The sequence below is a fragment of the Erinaceus europaeus genome, chromosome 12 (assembly GCF_950295315.1).
Source record: "Erinaceus europaeus chromosome 12, mEriEur2.1, whole genome shotgun sequence".
Taxonomy (NCBI): Eukaryota; Metazoa; Chordata; class Mammalia; order Eulipotyphla; family Erinaceidae; genus Erinaceus; species Erinaceus europaeus.
The window spans coordinates 55758992-55777330 of record NC_080173.1 but is presented as its reverse complement, the minus strand read 5'-3'; the positions used below and the strand labels follow the sequence as shown (position 1 = coordinate 55777330).

Genomic DNA, 18339 nt, shown 5'->3' with positions numbered 1-18339 from the left:
AAATAAAGATTAAAAAAAAATCAGAAAAGATAGAGAAAAGAGTCAATGATTATGTAAATAATCTTTCATTCCTGAGGCACCAAGGGTCCCAGGTTCAATCCCCAGTACCACCATAAGCCAGAGCTGAGCAGTGCTCTGGTAAAAATAATAAATAAATAAATAAATATAAATAAAATGTTTAGAAAGAAAAACTATCTTTAAAAAAGTCAGTCATTCTCAAGAACAAAAGGATCAGTGTTGGAGTGGGGAGTATGGGCTTGCAAATTATTAGATTATCATTTAAATCATGACACTTTTGCATAGAAAAAAACCCCAGAAAAATACATGACTTTCTGAACAACACAACAGCTCTTGGATAGTGTGTTGGTTTGCTTTGTGTGTGACCCTTGCTTGAGCATAGTTCATATGGTATTGAATACATTTTTGTTGCTGTGGTTTCTTTCCCTTTCTGTGTCTCTGAAAAAGTCAATCTGCTGGAACAAGATGACCAAAGAAAAAAAGAAAAAGCAAAGAAGTATTTATTCTTGGTTAAAGAAGTAGAAGGGAAGCCTAGGCTCTGAAAAAATAATTCTAAGGTGGCAGAGACACAGAATTTAAATTACCCTTCATTGTTATTAAGTGATAGATACAATGATAAACATATCTATGTGAGAGAGTAGAATTTAGTGAAAACTATGCCCTACGGAAAATAGAGAGGTGGAGTCATTTCTCATGTGCTCTTTTTTTTTTCAGATTTTATTTATTTATTTATGAGAAAGATAGGGGAGAGAGAGAAAGAACCAGACATCACTCTGGTACATGTGCTGCCAGGGATTGAACTCAGGACCTCATGCTTGAGAGTCTAGTGCCTTAGCCACTGCACCACCTCCTGGACCACTCTCATGTGCTCTTAGTCAAACTATTTCTAAAGTTTCAAGAAGGACCCAGAAGTCAGGGGCTAGAAATCTGGGTCCTAAAGATGAAGATGACAATATTATATTGTCAAGTAAAGATATTAATAGTTATCTCCCCACCCCACATAAATTTATGAAAACTTTGTCAAACCAGCATCTGGGAATAAATGGTATAAGCAGAAAAGTTACCTAATTTTTGTCATTTATCTGTTTTGGCAGCTTTTAATCACAAGTTCAGTTTTGGTATTAAAATGTAGCTTCATATTCTGTTACTTACCTGCATTTGAGTTTTAATCTGAGTAAAGCAGGAAAAGTACCAGAGGTGTGAAAAAGATGAATAATTACTTCCAGTTGAGAAAAATTCTGTTTTATTTCCTTATAAATACAGTTTTAACAAAATATCTATCATCTCTCAACTTTTTTGTTTCACTTAATCTTTAAGATGGTGTTGATAGTTTCATTAATCCTTTCTCTTGTTTGTAAATGGAAGAGTACACTCCTTGTTATATGAGAGCACATTTCAAAAATGGCTTAAGTTTCTTGGTATAAATAAATGAATTCAGGGTGGGGGTAGATTGCATAATTGTTATGCAGACAGACTTTCATGCCTGAACCTCCTAAGTTCCAGGTTCAATCCCTTTCACCACCATAAGCCAGAGCTGATCAGTGCTCTGGTTAAAAAAATAAATAAATAAACGAATTTATATAGCAAAAGAAGTAAGCTGAACCCCCCTCCCCCCCACACACACACACACACTTGTATTTACAGCCTTGGTATAAATATATCCTTACATTCTTACCAGTAGAAGTAGAGTTCTAGGAGGCCCCAAATCTTTTTGAGAGTTTTCACTTTTTTAAATTAATGACCCAGAAGGACTTGTTAGTAGGCTCGTTTCCACCCTCTAAGAGCCCTTTGATTGGCATCAACAAAAGATGTGTTTCTTAATGAAATTCTATTATTATTTAAATTCTAACTCTTTTTTACTGAAACTTCTCAGAAAGCATTGGAAATTCCATTATTATTTATTGAAGTCTTTGGCTTTCTTTTTTTGATAAAATTGACAATGATTTTCTCATGTGTTCTCTGAAAAGAAGTCATATATTGGTTCTTTATAAAACAAACATGCCTGCTTTAGGCTGAAGAATCTTTTTATTTTTGCAACCATATAATATATTGATTTCCCTCCAGCCAGAATAATCATACCCTGAAGAGGCTTGGGTAAATATTTAGGAATTAGTGTGAGGATTTGAGAAGTCTAAAATTGGGGTTGGGATAGCTTCCAAAGGAAAAGGTTGTAAATTTTCTGAGGATAGCTCTTCTTGTAAAATCAGACCTCAGACTGCTTCCTGGACTAGGAACTCATGATAAGATAGTTCCTAAATTACTTTTTTAAAAAAATTGTTGTTGTAGTTATTGTTGTTGTTATTGATGTTGTCGTAGTTAGACATGACAGAGAAATGGAGAGAGGAGGGGAAGACAGAGAGGGGGAGAGAAAGATAGTAGACACCTGCAGACCTGCTTCACCACCTGTGAAGCGACTCCCCTGCAGGTGGGGAGCCAGGGGCTCGAACCGGGATCCTTCTGCCAGTCCTTGTGCTTCTCATCACGTGCGCTTAACCCGCTGTGCTATGCCCGATTCCCTCTAAATTACTTCTTATACTTTTCTTAGTTTATTTCTTGGGGTTAACGTGAACTTCGGAGACCTTATCTTTTCTCTTTGGTAAGTCTACTTGTTCAGATAGGCAGTCATAATGAACTGAGTGACAGTCTAGATGTATTATTTATAACCATGACTAGGAAAATAAAAGAAGATTGAATGCTTAGCTTTTTTCTTTCCTTTCCAAATAGAAAAGAACGTCCTATATCATTAGGGATTTTCCCATTACCTGCTGGAGATGGGTTGCTTACACCTGATGCTCAGAAAGGTGGAGAGACTCCTGGATCAGAGCAGTGGAAATTTCAGGAATTAAGTCAACCACGTTCTCATACCAGCCTGAAGGTACGATTTAATGTGCTAAAAGCTTCATTTACATTTATCAACTTCCTTATCCAGAATGAAGTAACAGACAGCCAAAGCATAATAAAATTAAATAGCATGTCTACATTTCAGTTTGTAAAAATTTTGTAATTGAAAAAGCAAGCCTGCTTCTTTCTTTCTCTCTCTCTCTCTTTCTTTCTTCTTTTTGCTAGTTTTTAAAAAATTATAAGTGAATACAAAATTAAACACTTTCATTTTGACTGACATACTAATGGCCAACATTTCTTTCTGATTTAGGCAACATTATATGAATTTAGGGCATGGTAATAGTAAATAATTTTCAGAATTGTCACTTGAAATCCATGATTTGTTGGAAACTCTGCTGTAGGGATTCACTTAAAAACAAGCAACCCACACTTTTTTCCTTCCGTAAAACTTTTCATGTTCAAGCCCCCGACTCCCCACCTGCAGGGGAGTCACTTCACAGGCGATGAAGCAGGTCTGCAGGTGTCTATCTTTCTCTCCCCCTCTCTTGTCTTTCTCTCCTCTCTCCATTTTTCTCTGTCCTAACAACGATGACATCAATAACAACAACAATGACTACAACAACAATAAAAAACAAGGACAACAAAAGGGAAAATAAATAAATAAATGAATAAATAAAAAAAACTTAAAGTAATATTCAAACATGCATTGTATCTACTAGCTGAAATGTTCTGTTCTAATTTATTAACTATATCCCTGACTAAAATTTGTTATCATATATTTTAGAAGTGTCACATGTAACTATATAACTGAGACACTCTGAGTGGAGATATAAACTACTAGCTAAAAAAGATAAAGAATTTAAATACATTTCTGTAACCTGTACAGCAGAATATTTATAAAAGGAATATTGACTATAGATTAACCTTGTTAACATAAAATCTACTCTATCATAAAACAGAAGTGAATACAGTTGAGTGAGTTGTGTTTGTTTTTTTTTAATTCATTTATTTCTCCCTTTTGTTGCCCTTGTTTTTTATTGTTGTAGCTGTTGATGTTGTCGTTGTTGGACAGGACAGAGAGAAATGGAGAGAGATGGGGAAGACAGAGAGGAGAAGAGAAAGATAGACACCTGCAGACTTGCTTCACCACCTGTGAAGTGACTCCCCTGCAGGTGGGGAGCCAGGGGCTTAAATTGGGATCTTTATGCCAGTCCTTGCACTTCACGCCATGTGTGGTTAACCCACTGCACTACCACCTGACTCCTGAGTGAGTTATGTTTTTATGTTCTTTTCCTCCAAGTATTCCTCCAAGTACTTGAAGAACCACCATGTAATAAATGCTTAAATGAAGTTCTTGTGATACTTTTAGAATACTATGCTAGTATGTTCTTATTTACTTTATTTTCTCTCCACTATGAGTTCTAAATCCATGTGGTTTGATTACTACTGTATCCTCAGAATTTAGAAAAAAGTGTCTCATGTATATATAGTGGTCACTCAGAGCATGTTAGTTGAGTGAGCTGTTTTAGATCTTAAGACTCTCTTGGGATAATAAAAATGGTTTATCTCAGTTCTAGAAGGTAGAGGCATTTAGAATTGTTCCCCTGACCTTTGCAATGTGTTTGAAAAGTAGGTGGCTAATAAATATTTGATTACTTTTCTCATGTGGAAAAATGCTATTTCTACTCGAGCACTGGTCAGCTCTGGCTTATTGTGATGCCTGGGATTCAACTTGGGAGCTATAGGCATGAAGTCTTTTGCATAACCACTACATTGTCCCTTTAGCCCAGAAAACTACTTTATCAGGAAGGCTGACCTTACCCCCCCCCCCTTCTCTTTTTCTTATTGCTCAGTTTATTAGAAGCTTGTGCAGCTAGCTGCTTAGTGCCAGTCCACATTGATGCCATTAGGAAATGTTCTCCCTCTACTCCTGGAATCACATTGGAGTTTTCTTCTTCCTCCCTCCTCCCTCCTCCTTTTCCTCCTTTTCCTCCTTTTCCTCCTTCTCCTCCTTCTCCTCCTTCCCCTCCTTCCCCTCCTTCCCTTCCTTCCCTTCCTTCCCTTCCTTCCCTTCCTTCCCCTCCCTTCCCCTCCCTCTCCTCCCTCTCCTCCTCCTCTACTCTTATTCTTCTTTCCCCCCCTCTTCCTCCCCTCCTGCCCCCTTCACACAGATTTATTATCTTTAAGAACACCTGTCCTCAGTTTGCTGTGTTATTCTTCCAACAGAATTAAGTAGGAAGGGACAAGGGAGATAGCATAATGGTTATACAAAAAGACTTTTAGGTTCAATCCCCTGTACCACCACAAGCTAGAGCTGACCATCACCCTGGTAAAAATTTTTTAAATGAATAAATTAAGGAGGAATACTCTTAATACTTTAAAATGTATGCTGTATGACAACCAATTTTAATTACTATCCAGAAAGACACTTTAGATTATTATAATTCTCTTGTTATTTAATCCAGTGATATGCTGTGGCAGAAATGACAAATTATGAACTGATTAACAGATTATTAACATGGATTTAGGCATGGAAGCCTTTTGTGTCTTGTTTAGTGATAATAAAGCAAACAGTTCCCATGATCTCTCTAAAATAAAATCTTTTGCTCTGGACATGAAGCTACTAAGTGAGAAAAAGACTCAAGAGAAAAAAATTTCCAGGGATAGGGTAGTATATTAGAAAATAACAAAAGTCCACTTAAAGTGAGAATGATAATCAGTACTTAGTATTTTATCTATGCCCTTCTTATTAACTAGCTATCTTTTTCTGAATTTCTAAAAGACTGGGTGTTAGGGATTTAGGGTTTTTTAAACTTGTGTGAGAGAAACTTGTCTAGGCTTTCTCTAATTTAATGTAGTGCACAGTTTCGTTTTTCTAAGAACTTTGGGAATGACCCAATTCTATTTAGAACATGCTTTGTTTTAGTTATAAAAAAAACTAAAGGTGAGAGTTAAGATTAATATTAAGACTTTTTTGAATTTTAGTTTTTATTTACATTCTGTTTTATTATTATTACTATTATTTACCAGAGCACTGCTCAACTCTGGCTTATGGTGGTATGGGAAATTGAACCTGGGTTCTCAGATTAAGATTGCTATTATTGTTTTTTTATTTCTTTATTGGGGATTAATGGTTTATAGTTGACAGTAAAATACAATAGTTTGTACATGTATAATTCTTTTTTAAAATTTTTTATATTTATTCATTTTCCCTGTTGTTGCCCATTTTTTTTTTTATTGTTGAAGAGGTGATTTGTACCCCAGTGTGAGAGATTTGCAGGTTCATTGGAAAATAGTTTAATTGAGTAGGTGTTTCAAGACAGTGAAGTAGCATCAGAAAAGACCTTGAGAAGAGGACAAACTTTGGCGAGTTGTCATCCTACCCCTCAGAGACTGATTCCTACCTATAGTACCTTTTGTCGGGGCTAAGAAAAACATGTTTCTCCAAATCTGTTGGAAACTCTGTCTTCTACCTTCCTTGTAGCAAGCAGCCTTTGACACATTTGATGCTCTAACTGCTGTTTCCCACCCCCATACCCCCATCATCATCATCATCATCATCATCATCATCATCATCATCATCTCTGGGGCTTCACTGCTCTGGGCTAACATTTTCAGATCAACACAGAGAGACAAAGGCAAAAAGAGGGAAAGAAACCACAGCACCAAAAATTCCTTCAATGTAGTAGAACCTGTGTCATGTACATGGCATAGCAGCTCACTATCCAAGTGAGCTGTTTTGTGGGCCCAACGCTATGTGGTTTACACACACAAAAAAAGATTTCTTAATGGGGGCTGGGGGGACGGGACACTAAAATAACACTCTGACAATGAGTTGTTGGGGATTGATCTCAGAATATTTATTTATTTATTTTAGTTTCCCCACTTAAATACTAGTATTCTGTTTGGTCACCACCACTGGAATTACCTTCTTTCAGTGACACAGCTTAGAGAAGCCTCATCTGAAACTATTGTTGTTTTCTATGCTTTAGGCAACAGTTGAAAAAACAAAGAGCTTTCTACTGCACCACAGACAATAAAAAATTTTATGTGGGGTTTTTAGTGAAATTGGTAAAACAAATTTTATGTTAGTTGTCAAAGCTGTTTCATTAAAAAATGTATTATAAAAGTGGTAGGGCTGGGAATGGGCAGAAATGTTAAGGTAGGGTTATTCATTCAATGAAATTATATTCTTGAACAAGCTACAACTAAAGAAGGAATGGAGAACAAAGGGTCAAGAATAACTGGATAGTCCTAAAGAACAATAATAACAAAGTCTTGCCCTATTAGCTGTCAATCAGTTTTCCCCTCTCATATTAATTAGTGATGTATATAACTACAAATTAATAGGAGTGTACATACACACCATTCCCACCACCAAAAGACTATGTCCCATACATACCACCCTCCACCCCCCCGCTGACCTGGGAAGCCGAATATCCACCCTCACCCTCACCCTCACTACAGGGTATTTACTTTGGTGCCCTACTCCAGATTTAGTCAAATCCTACTTTTAATTTCCCTTTCTGTTCTTCTTTCTCAACTCCTCTTGATGAGTGGGATCTTCCCATATTCATCTTTATCTTTCTGACTTAGCTCACTTAATATAATTCCTTCTAGCTCTGTCCAAGATGGGTCAGAGAAGGTGGGTTCATTGTTCTTAATAGCTGCATAGTATTCCATTGTGTATATATATACTACAGCTTTCTCGTAGAAGGTCGAAGAGGCCGTGTGGTAAACGTCCGCAAGACACGATTTGGTGTAGATGGCTCGGCCGTGTTTAGGATGGAGATTATAGCATATTAAATCAAATCCACTGATGGTGAATTGAGCAGCTTCATCGACTGCTATATGTTTCTTGTAGGCAGATAACATCTGCCTGATGCTGTATCGCCAGTTGACCTATAAGAACGCGTTTGGCAAAGGACAGCCCCATAACATTAAGTTGGAGGACTCGAAGAGCAGGACCAACAGCTTGAAAGCTGTCAGGAGCTGCTTGTTGCTGGCTTTGAAAGTGACTGGGATCCATGTGGATTCAGTCGGCTAGGAAGGATCGTCAGTTTCCCCAATGAATGGGTACTCACGGGATGCACCACGGGAAGGTCGATCCAATGCATCCCAAGACGCTTTGAAGAGGGTTAAACCAGGAACAGCTGCTGGCTATGAACTCATTCTTAACCTGGGTCCCGCGGCAAAGAAGTGGCTCGCTTCATTCCTGTCCCACATCTTGGAATCTGAGTCTATGCCCAAAGTTTGGCATCGTGCGAAGATTATAGCGGTTTTGAAACCAAAGAAAGACCCAACACTGGCCGCCAGCTATAGACCAATTTCTCTCCTCTCCGTGTGTTACAAACTCCTTGAGAGGCTGCTTCTGTCATGTATTTCTCATCTTACAGAGAAATTCCTATCACCTGCCCAAGCTGGTTTCCGCCCAGGAAGATCTACCTGCGAACAAGCCCTGGCCCTCTCAACTTACATTGAAAATGGATTCCAGAAGAATTTAAAGACGGGTGCTGTCTTTGTTGATCTCACAGCAGCCTATGACACGGTCTGGCACCGTGGTCTCCTAGTCAAGATCTCAAGATGCCTGCCTCCATGTGTGGCCAACACTATATCGTTTCTTCTCCAAAACAGAAGATTCCGGGTGCATCTGTGTGACAAGTCTAGCAGATGGAGACTTGTCTCAAGTGGCCTCCCCCAGGGCTCTGTTCTGGCTTCTATGCTATTTAATATTTACATCAATGACCTCCCAGAAACTTCTTCAAGGAAGTTCATCTACGCCAATGACATCTGCTGTGCAACTCAGGCATCCAGGTTCGACATCCTTGAGGAAACACTCACGAAAGACATGTCTCTGATATCTGATTACTGTAAAAAATGGCGACTAATCCCTAGCACTGCAAAAACGGTATCATCTGTTTTCCAACTACACCATGCCTCGGCCTCGCGTGAGCTTAATGTGCAGCTTGGCGGTACGAGAATCCGGCATGAAGCCCAGCCAGTCTATCTTGGCGTTACTCTCGATCGCACTCTGTCATTTCACGAACATCTCATAAAAACTGCAGCAAAGGTGGGCGCGAGGAATAACATCATTGCAAGACTGGCCAGCTCCTCATGGGGCGCGAGCGCTTCCACACTACGATCATCATCTCTGGCATTATGCTTTTCCACTGCAGAATACTGTGCCCCAGTATGGTTCCTTAGCCCCCATGTCCACTTGGTTGATTCCAAATTATATTCCTCCATGAGGATAATTTCTGGAACCATCCGTTCCACCCCGGTTCCATGGCTGCCAGTTCTTAGCAACATCGCCCTGCCAGATATTCGTCGGGATGCGGCATCATCTAAGTTCATTTCCCACATCTACGCTCGACCGGACCTGCCAATATACGCGGATATCTTTGCCCACCCTGTCCAATGCTTGACATCTCGTCACCCAATCTGGTCCCCTACACCTACACTGAACTTCTCTGTTCCAGTCTCTTGGAAACAGAGTTGGCAGTCAGCTGAGGTAAAGAACAAACACCTCATCACAGACCCCTGCAAGCGTCAACCCGGCTTTGACCTAGCACGTTATGATTGGGCCCTCCTCAATCGCTATCGAACAGGCCATGGCCGGTGCGCCGCTATGTTCCATCGCTGGGGAGCCAGAGATGACCTGAATTGTCCCTGCGGCTACAGACAGACTATGACCCACATAGTCAATGACTGCCACCTCTCCAGATTCAAAGGAGGTCTCGAAACTTTACATCAGGCTCAACCTGACGCTGTTGACTGGCTACGGAAGAAGGGCAAACGCTAGAAGAAGAAACAGCTTTCTCAGCCACTCATCTGTTGTTGGGCACCTAGGTTGCTTCTAGGTTTTAGCTATTATGAATTGTGCTGCTATGAACATAGTTGTACACATATCTTTTTAGTTGGGCATTATGGAGTCCTTGGGGTATATCCCCAGGAGAGGAATTACTGGATCATATGGAAGGTCCATGTCTAGCCTTGTGAGAGTTCTCCAGACAGCTCTCCAGAGAGGCTGGACCAATTTACATTTCCACCAGCAGTGCAGAAGGGTTCCTCTGTCCCCATAGCCTCTCCAGCATTTGTTGCTGCTATCCTTTTTGATGTATGCCATTCTCATAAGGGTGAGGTGGTATCTCAGTGTTGTCTTTACTTGCATTTCTCTGATAATCAGTGACCTGGAGCAATTTTTCATGTGTTTGTTAGCTCTTTGGATCTCTTCTGTAGTAAATGTTCTGTTCATATCCTCTGCCCATTTTTGGATGGGGTCATTTGCTTTTTTGTTGCTAAGTTTGCTGAGCTCTTTGTATATTTTGGTGATTAGTCTCTTGTCTGATGTATGACATATGAGGATCTTATTCTGTGAGGAGTCTCCTTGTTTGTGATAGTTTCTTTGGATGTGCAGAAGCTTCTCAATTTGATGTAGTCGCATTGGTTTGTTTCTGCTTTAGTCTTCCTTGCAATTGGGTTTGTTTCATCAAAGATGTCCTTGAGGTTTAGGTGGGAAAGTGTTCCACCAATGTTTTCCTCTAAGTATTTGATAGTTTCTGGTCTATCGTCCATGTCCTTGATCCATTTGGGGTTGATTTTTGTTTCTGGTGAGATAAGGTGGTTCAGTTTCATTCTTCTGCATGTTTTGACCCAGTTTTCCCAGCACCATTTTTTATTGAAGAGAGCTTCCTTCCTCCATTTAATAGTTTGGGCCCCATTATCAAAGATTAGATGTCTGTAGGTGTGGGGGTTTAGTTCTGGGCTTTCAAGTCTGTTCCACTGGTCTGTGTGCCTATTTTTGTTCCAGAACCAGGCTGTTTTGATGATGATGGCCTTATAATATAGTTTGAGATCTGGGAATGTGATGCTTCCATTTTTCTTTCTTTTCCTCAAGATTGTTTTGGCAATTCTAGGTGTTTTCTGGTTCCAGATAAATGATTGTGACTTTTGTTTATTATCTTAAAGAAGCTTGGTGGAACATTGATGAGTATTGCGTTAAATTTGTATATGGCTCTGGGGAGAATGTTCATTTTGATGATATTAATTCTTCCAACCCATGAGCATGGGATGTCTTTCCATTTCTTGGTATCATTTTCTATTTCCTTGAATAGTGACTCGTAGTTTTTAGTATATAAGTCTTTTACTTCTTTGGTCAGGCTTATTCCTAGGTATTTTATTGATTTTGCTGCAGCAGTGTGTGGGAGTGATTTCTTCTTCTTCAGATTTAGTGTTTGCATAAAGAAATGCCACTGATTTTTACATTGATTTTGTAGCCTGTAGTATATTGCCTAATAACTTCCAGTAGTTTTCTGCTGGATTCTTTAGGTTTTTCTATGTATACTATCATATCATCTGCAAATAGTGAGAGCTTGACTTCTTCCCTTCCAATCTATATTCCTTTGATTTCTTTCTCTTGCCTGATTGCTAGGGCAAGAACTTCTAATACTAGAAGAGTAATGAAGAGTAATGGTGATAATGGACATTGAAGAGTAATGGTGATAATGGACAGCCCTGTCTAGTCACCAATCTGAGGGGGAATGCTTTCACCTTCTATCCATTGAGTATTATGTTGGCTGTAGGTTTGCTATATGTGGACTCCATTATCTTGAGGAATTTTCCATCTATTCTCATTTTTGTAGTGTTTTGAGCATGCATGGGTGTTGGATTTTGTCAGAGGCTTTCTCTGCATCTATTGAGATAATCGTGGTTTTTGGTTTTGCTTTTATTAATGTGGCTTTTAGAACAGAGAGAATAATTTTAACTGAAAAGATACAGTATTAGTGCCAACTTGGGAAGGATTTTATAGATTTTATTTTTTTAAAGTAATTTGACTTGAACTATTTAAGTAGAACTGCTGTGAGAAACTTATTTAACAGCACTTGGTATATAAGGTCAGTGGTCAGTGTGTGCTGCATTCTTCAGGGGTTGTGCTTAGAATACAGAGCAGGAGCTGTCTAAACAGAGCCAGCTTTCTTTTTTTCAGAAGAAATTTCCTCCCTCTTCCATTTGTTGTTTTTAGGTTATTTTTAATTCTTCAGTTTTCCCAAACCTGAATCTCCATTGCAGTTGAGCTTTAATCCTGTATCTTATCTGATTAGTTATACTTATGCCTATTATAAAGTGTATGTGTGATTTAAAATATCAAAACAAGTGAAAGCTCTCAGGGTTTGTTTTAAAGTTTTCTTTTCTTTTTTTTTTTTTTTAGTTGTAGAGAAAAAAGTTACCTGAGAACTGCAGAGTGTGTGTGTGTGTGTGTGTGTGTGTGTGTGTGTGTGTGTGTGTGTGTGTGTCTGTCTCCATGTCCCTGTCCCTGTCCCTGTCCGTGTCCGTGTCCAGAGCACTATTTGGCTTTGGCTTACAGTGGTATTGGGGATTGAACCTGGGACTTTTGGAGCCTCAGGCCTGTTATCTCTTCTGCCCTGCAGAGTTCATATTACCCAGAATCTTCCACTGTTTAATGCAATTATCCATGGTACAGTTACCTAAACTAGAAATTAACATTGGAACAATTTTTTAAAAATATTTTTTAAATATTTATTCCCTTTTGTTGCCCTTGTTTTATTGTTTAATTTATTATTGTTGTTGATGTTGTCATTGTTGGATAGGACAGAGAATTGGAGAGAGGAGGGGAAGACAGAGAGGAGGAGAGAAAGATAGACCTGCTTCACCACCTGTGAAGTGACTCCCTTGCAGGTGGGGAGCTGGGGGCTGGAGCCGGGATCCTTACACAGGTCTTTGTGCTTTGCACCACCTGTAGCTTAACCCCTGCTCTACCACCCACCACCCACATTGGAACAATTTTATTAACTAAACTACAGACTTGTACTATTAAAAATTTGAGTTTTTCCCACTACTATCAATTTTCTGCTTCTGTTATTTGTCTGCCCTCCTGTCCTCTCCCTTCCCTATTCTTCTGTTTGGTCCCTATTTTTGCTTTAATTTTCCTGTCTCCACCTTCTTCTTTTTATTCAAGGTACCCTTATTGCTTTTAATAGAGATCTGGGCACTAATATTTTTACTGTCTGGGATATAATATTTTAAATATTTATTTATTTGGGAGGGAGAGATTGTCATTCTGATTGTCATTGGGACATTACCCTTGCAAGTCAGGTGCTCTATAATGTTTTAATGGACACAATAATGAAATACTGGGACAAAATAATACAATTTGAAGAAAAATGAATTACTTATTAAAATATTTAATGATTTTTATGGTGGTGTGGGGGATTGAACCTGGGACTTCAGAGCCTTAGGCATGAGAGTCTCTTTGCATAACCATTATGCTGTCTACCCCCCATGATGTTTTTTTTTTACTTTTATTTTCTATGCAAAAGAACATCATGACTTTTCCACAACCCTGTAAGTAATTGAGAATGGTTAAAGGCGATTAGAGTTCAGAAGCAAACACTATATATAAGATGCACATATAATTTGTTTCTAGTTGTACTTTAAATTTTTAAAATATTTAATTATTTTCCCTTATGTTGCTTATTGTTGTTATAGTTATTGTTGTTGTTATTGATGTCATCGTTGTTAGATAGGACAGAGAGAAATGGACATAGAAGGAGACGACAGAGGGAAAGAGAAAGATAGACACCTGCAGACCTGCTTCACTGCCTGTGAAGCAGCTCCCCTGCAGGTGGGAAGCCATGGGCTCAAACCGGGATCCTTATGCCTGTTGGTGCGCTGTGCTACCACCCGACTCCCTGTACTTTAAAATTTTTATCCTCTTAGTCTCTTATGTCATCCCAGATATAAAGCCTGACACATTAATAGGCTCAAGTATTCAAGACAGTCTCAGGTTACTTTCCCTGTCTCCAATTAGTTATTTTTTCTTTTCTTTTTTTTTTTTTTTAGATTTTATTAATTAATGAGAAAGATAGGAGAAGATAGAAAAAACCAGACATCTACTCTTAGTACATGAGCTGCTGTGGCTCAAACTCAGGAATTCATGCTTAAGATAATTTATTATATATAAATATGCACAGTTATGTAGATATGTATTATAGAGTAACCATTAAAGAAGAGAAAATCTGATTTTTATAAAGCAAACCACACCTTCCTGATCTGTTTTGTTGAATTAACAGACTTGTAAAATCTATATATGTATATATGTATATACATATATATACAAAATCTATATATGTATCTATATATATATATAACATATATATATTATTATTAAAAGGAAACACTGACAAAACCATAGGATAAGAGAGCTACAACACCACAATTCCCACCATCAGAACTCTTCATCTCATCCCCTCCCCTGATAACTTTCCTTTTCTTTATCCCTCTGGGGGAGTATGGACCCAGGGTCATTATGGGGTCCAGAAGGTGGAAGGTCTAGCTTCTGTAGTTGCTTCCCCACTGAACGTGGGCGTTGACAGGTCGATCCATACTCCCAGCCTCTCTGTCTCTTTCCCTAGTGGGGTGGGGCTCTGGGGAAGCGGGGCTCCAGGACACATTGGTGTAGTCATCTGTCTAGGGAAGTCTGGTTGGCCTCATGGTAGTATCTGGAACCTGATGGCTGAAAAAAGAGAGTTAACATATAAAGCCAAAGTTGTTGACTAATCATCAAGCTAAAGGCTGGAGTAGTGCAGATGAAAAGTTGAGGGGGGGTCTCCGTTTCATAGATAGCTAGTAGGCATGTTTTAGTTATATTCCAAAGGGCCTGTGGCTATAGTAGTTTTTTTTTTTTTTTCCCCATGAGTCTGAAATCTGATATGCAGGTGGATCCAAGTTATTGTCTGGGGAGACGATGTCATGGCTGGAAAAAGAATCAGAAAACTGGATCAGGGAAGAGAGTAGCTCCCAAATATGGGAAAGGTGTATAAATATTGTTGACTGTAAACCCCATTGATGTGATCTGATCCGGGGTCCATATTCACCTTAACAGCCTATGTGACCTCTGCATCCCTCTAGATCTGAGCTAACATTCTGTGGTCATGAGAAGGAACGTTCCAAGCTGCCCCAATTTCAGGACGTGTCTTTCTCAGGTTGAAGATAGAGTATGTTGTCCATCCTTTCTTTGGAGGATGGAACATTCTCTACCATTGTTGGTCTGAGTTGAGGGCAAGGTCCTATGGGGGTCCACAAAGGGGTCTATTATGTTGTTCCTGATAGGAGTGACCGGTAACAATGGAGAGAAGGATCTATTTGAGGTCTAGGCCTGTCATGTCTGTTGGAGAATCTCCAGACTCCCCGATTAAGGCCCCAGCTGACGGGGTGGCCTGATAGTGACTGAAGAGTCTTTGTTAAAGTATGCCAGTCTCTTGCCCTTATTCAACTTTTGCAGTCCTTGCTTTGATAAGGTTAGCTTTGGAGTGAGTGAGGGAAGTGTAATAGGAAGTAGGTGAGGAGTGTATCTATGTCTAAGTAGACACTATTTCATTAGGAACTTTATACTGACTCACTGCAGACTATTGTGTACTTTTGCTTTCAGGTATATATTTTGCCCTATTTATGGATATATGTGGACATATGCTCTATCTCATGTGACCTGGTCTATATCTAGGTTTTGGGACTTTTTTAGGAAGTGATCCACCTGAAATGGAATTAGAGAATCCTATGAAAGGAAAGGTTTCACCGAGTAATGGGGCTGCAGGGTTGACATTCCACATCTGATGTCTCTGGACACAGTCTGAAGTGAAGCATGCTGAGGTGGTACTTGTTGCATTGAAAATCTATATTTTTTGAAAACACTTTGTGAGTTTATAGATCAAGAATATTTTAAACTTGAAGTTGCTTTGTGTTTTAGAAAAGCATTCTTATTGGTGCTAAGCAGTGGTGTTCCTGGCTTAGTGTACAAGGACTTGGGTTCAAGCCCCTGGTCCCCATAAGCAGGAGGAAAGTTTCACAAGTGGTGAGACAGGCCTGAAGGTGTGTCTCTCTGCTTTTTTTCCTTACCCCCTCCTCCCCTCTCCATTTCTCTCTGTGTCTATCCAATATTAAATAAGTAAAAATACTAAATAAATAAATAAATTCTTATCTCAGAGAGTATATGTACAGATAGAAATAAAGAATTTGGGGGACCAGGAGATAGTTCACCTGATAATAGTGCCATCACATGGGAACCTCAGGCAAAGGGAAATTTCACAAGTGGTGGAACCATGCTATTGTATCTCTCCATCTCTCCCTGTTTGTCTCTCACCCTCTGTCTGGGGGTGGGGGGAAGGAGTGCGGGTGGAGGGCAGCTGCCATGAGTGGTGAAATCATAAAGGCCTGGAACCTCAGTGGTGAAAACAAACAAAAATTAAAACAGAACTATGAACAAATAGATGTTTTGTGAAAAGCATTTCAATCTGGTCAATCTTCAGCTATTCGTACTATTGAATAATTTTGAAAATAGATGAGATGAAAGGTGTGTTACATCTGTATGGAATGTTTTGATGACTAGAATAAATTTTAGAGAGTTTCATAGACTTGTGTGAACATATATAAAAAAGGGTTTATATGATGAGCTGTCTGTTAAGTATAATGTAAGAAATAACCCAGGCAGTGCCTTATGAATCCTGATACTATTCCCATTAAGAGATTTCAAGATGGTGACTTTAAATCAAAATAAGAAAAAGCCAAACTCCCCAGCCCTCATTTCAACATAGTAGATAATAAAGAGATAGATCCTTACAAATATGCTATCTCCTAGTAAATACATGATTTTTTCTCTTTTATAATCTTTCCCTCTTCCCAGGTCAGCAGTAGTCCTGAACCTCTGAAGGCTGTAGAACAGGAGGTGAGAATGGTTGTTTCAAAAACATTTGCAAAGAATAAATGAAAGTGATTTAACTATTGGTTACGTCCTCCACTGCTATTCTCAAGATACCAAGTGCTCAGTTTGGAAGACTACTGATTTATTCATTGAAATACAAAAGAGAATAACTTTCTCTACAGTGGTTGCCAGGATTTACCGTAACCTATAATTTATTCTTCCCCTAAAGTCAGCATTTTGGAATAAAGAAGAAAAAAATATAAGTAGATCCTGTGGGAATTCAGCCTATTTCCATTTATTCAGCTTTAGGTAAGAAAATGAGTATGCTTTACACAAGTACTATTCTCAGGGAAAAGTGAGCATAACTTATATGTATCCTGGAAACAGCTTTATATGTTATTTTACCCTGAACTCCTTCCCTAGTTGAATGGATTTATATTTCTTCAGGCCCAATCAAGGTGCCATTCAGCTTCATTCAGTGAACATCAGTTGAGTGCCTGCTTCATGTCAGTCTTGATATACTGGGCATTAGGGAAAGACAGCTAAGTCCTACCCACTAGGTCAACGTTAGCATGAGTCTATGAATGCTTTTTAACAGATCTGTCAGTGAAACAATATTTATACCATTCCTTTAATAATCTGAATGTGATTAACATACAGTACAGTTTACATCTAAATTTATTTCATCTAATTCTTTTAATTAAAAATTCTTTGATATTATCTTTATTTATTGGACAGAGACAACCAGAAGTCAAGAAGGGTGGGGGTGACAGGGAGAGAGACACCTGCAACCCTGCTTCACCACTTGCAAAGTTTTCCCCTTGCTGGTGGAGACTGGGGGCTTGAACCCAGGTCCCTGCGCATTGTGACATGTGCGCTCAACCAAGTGTATCACAACCTGGCCCTTCCAGTTCTTTCTACAATTATGATTCTCAGTGTTTGTTTGGGTGGCAGTCTTCTAGGATTTACAAGTTGAGTTTTGTTTTTTCTTTTCCTTTAAAAATGTGATTTTTTTTTTTTTTGGCAAGCCAAGAGGTGACTCAGTGGATAAAACATTGGATTCTCAAGCAGGAGGGTCTGAGTTTGTTCCCTAGCATTGCCATGTGTGAGAATCATGCTCTCTTTTCCTTTCTCTTTCATTAATTAAAAAAAAAAAAAAGTTTATTTGAAGATGAATTTTTTGTGTAATGTGGTGGTAGTGTGCGTGTATGCAAGAAAGAGGGGAGGGAGGATGAGAGAGAGGAGAGCAAAAGCAAAATAGCAAAAGACCCAGGCATGCAGGCCCTTTATTTTATTTTATTTTATTTTATTTTATTTTATTTTATTTTATTTTATTTTATTTTATTCTTACTAGTCAGGCTATTTACTTGACAGATAATTTTCTCCCATGGAGAAACAAAGCAAAATATGTCTGTACTGGATTGTGAAATTCTACTATCTTAAAATTGTTGGTTTTTAAAAAAATTTTTTTATATTTATTTATTTTCCCTTTTGTTGCCCTTGTTGCTTTTCATTGTTGTTGTAGTTATTATTATTGTTGTTGTAAGATAAGACAGACAGAAATGGAGAGAGGAGGGGAAGACAGGGGGAGAGAAAGACAGACACCTGCAGACCTGCTTCACCGCCTGTGAAGCGACTCCCCCACAGGTGGGGGGGGGGGTTCGAACCGGGATCCTTACTCTGGTCATTGAGCTTCCGCGCCACGTGCACTTAATCCGGTGCGCTACCGCCCGACTCCCTTAAAATTTTTTTTATAAAACTTTAGA

At 38.9% G+C, this 18339-nt stretch overlaps 1 protein-coding gene across 9 annotated transcripts in view; it reads left to right on the top strand.

Moving 5' to 3' along the window:
• SPAG9 (sperm associated antigen 9) overlaps positions 1-18339 on the top strand; it is a 157933-nt gene that overhangs the window by 70083 nt on the left and 69511 nt on the right. For 5 of the 9 annotated variants that reach the window (XM_060203750.1, XM_007525553.3, XM_007525552.3 and 2 more), the window contains 2 exons: positions 2743-2893; positions 16556-16597. In XM_060203750.1, the coding sequence (XP_060059733.1) occupies positions 2743-2893; positions 16556-16597 (193 nt within the window). The remainder of the gene's footprint in view (positions 1-2742; positions 2894-16555; positions 16598-18339) is intronic. The other 4 variants (XM_007525556.3, XM_007525554.3, XM_007525557.3 and 1 more) reach the window with 1 other exon arrangement.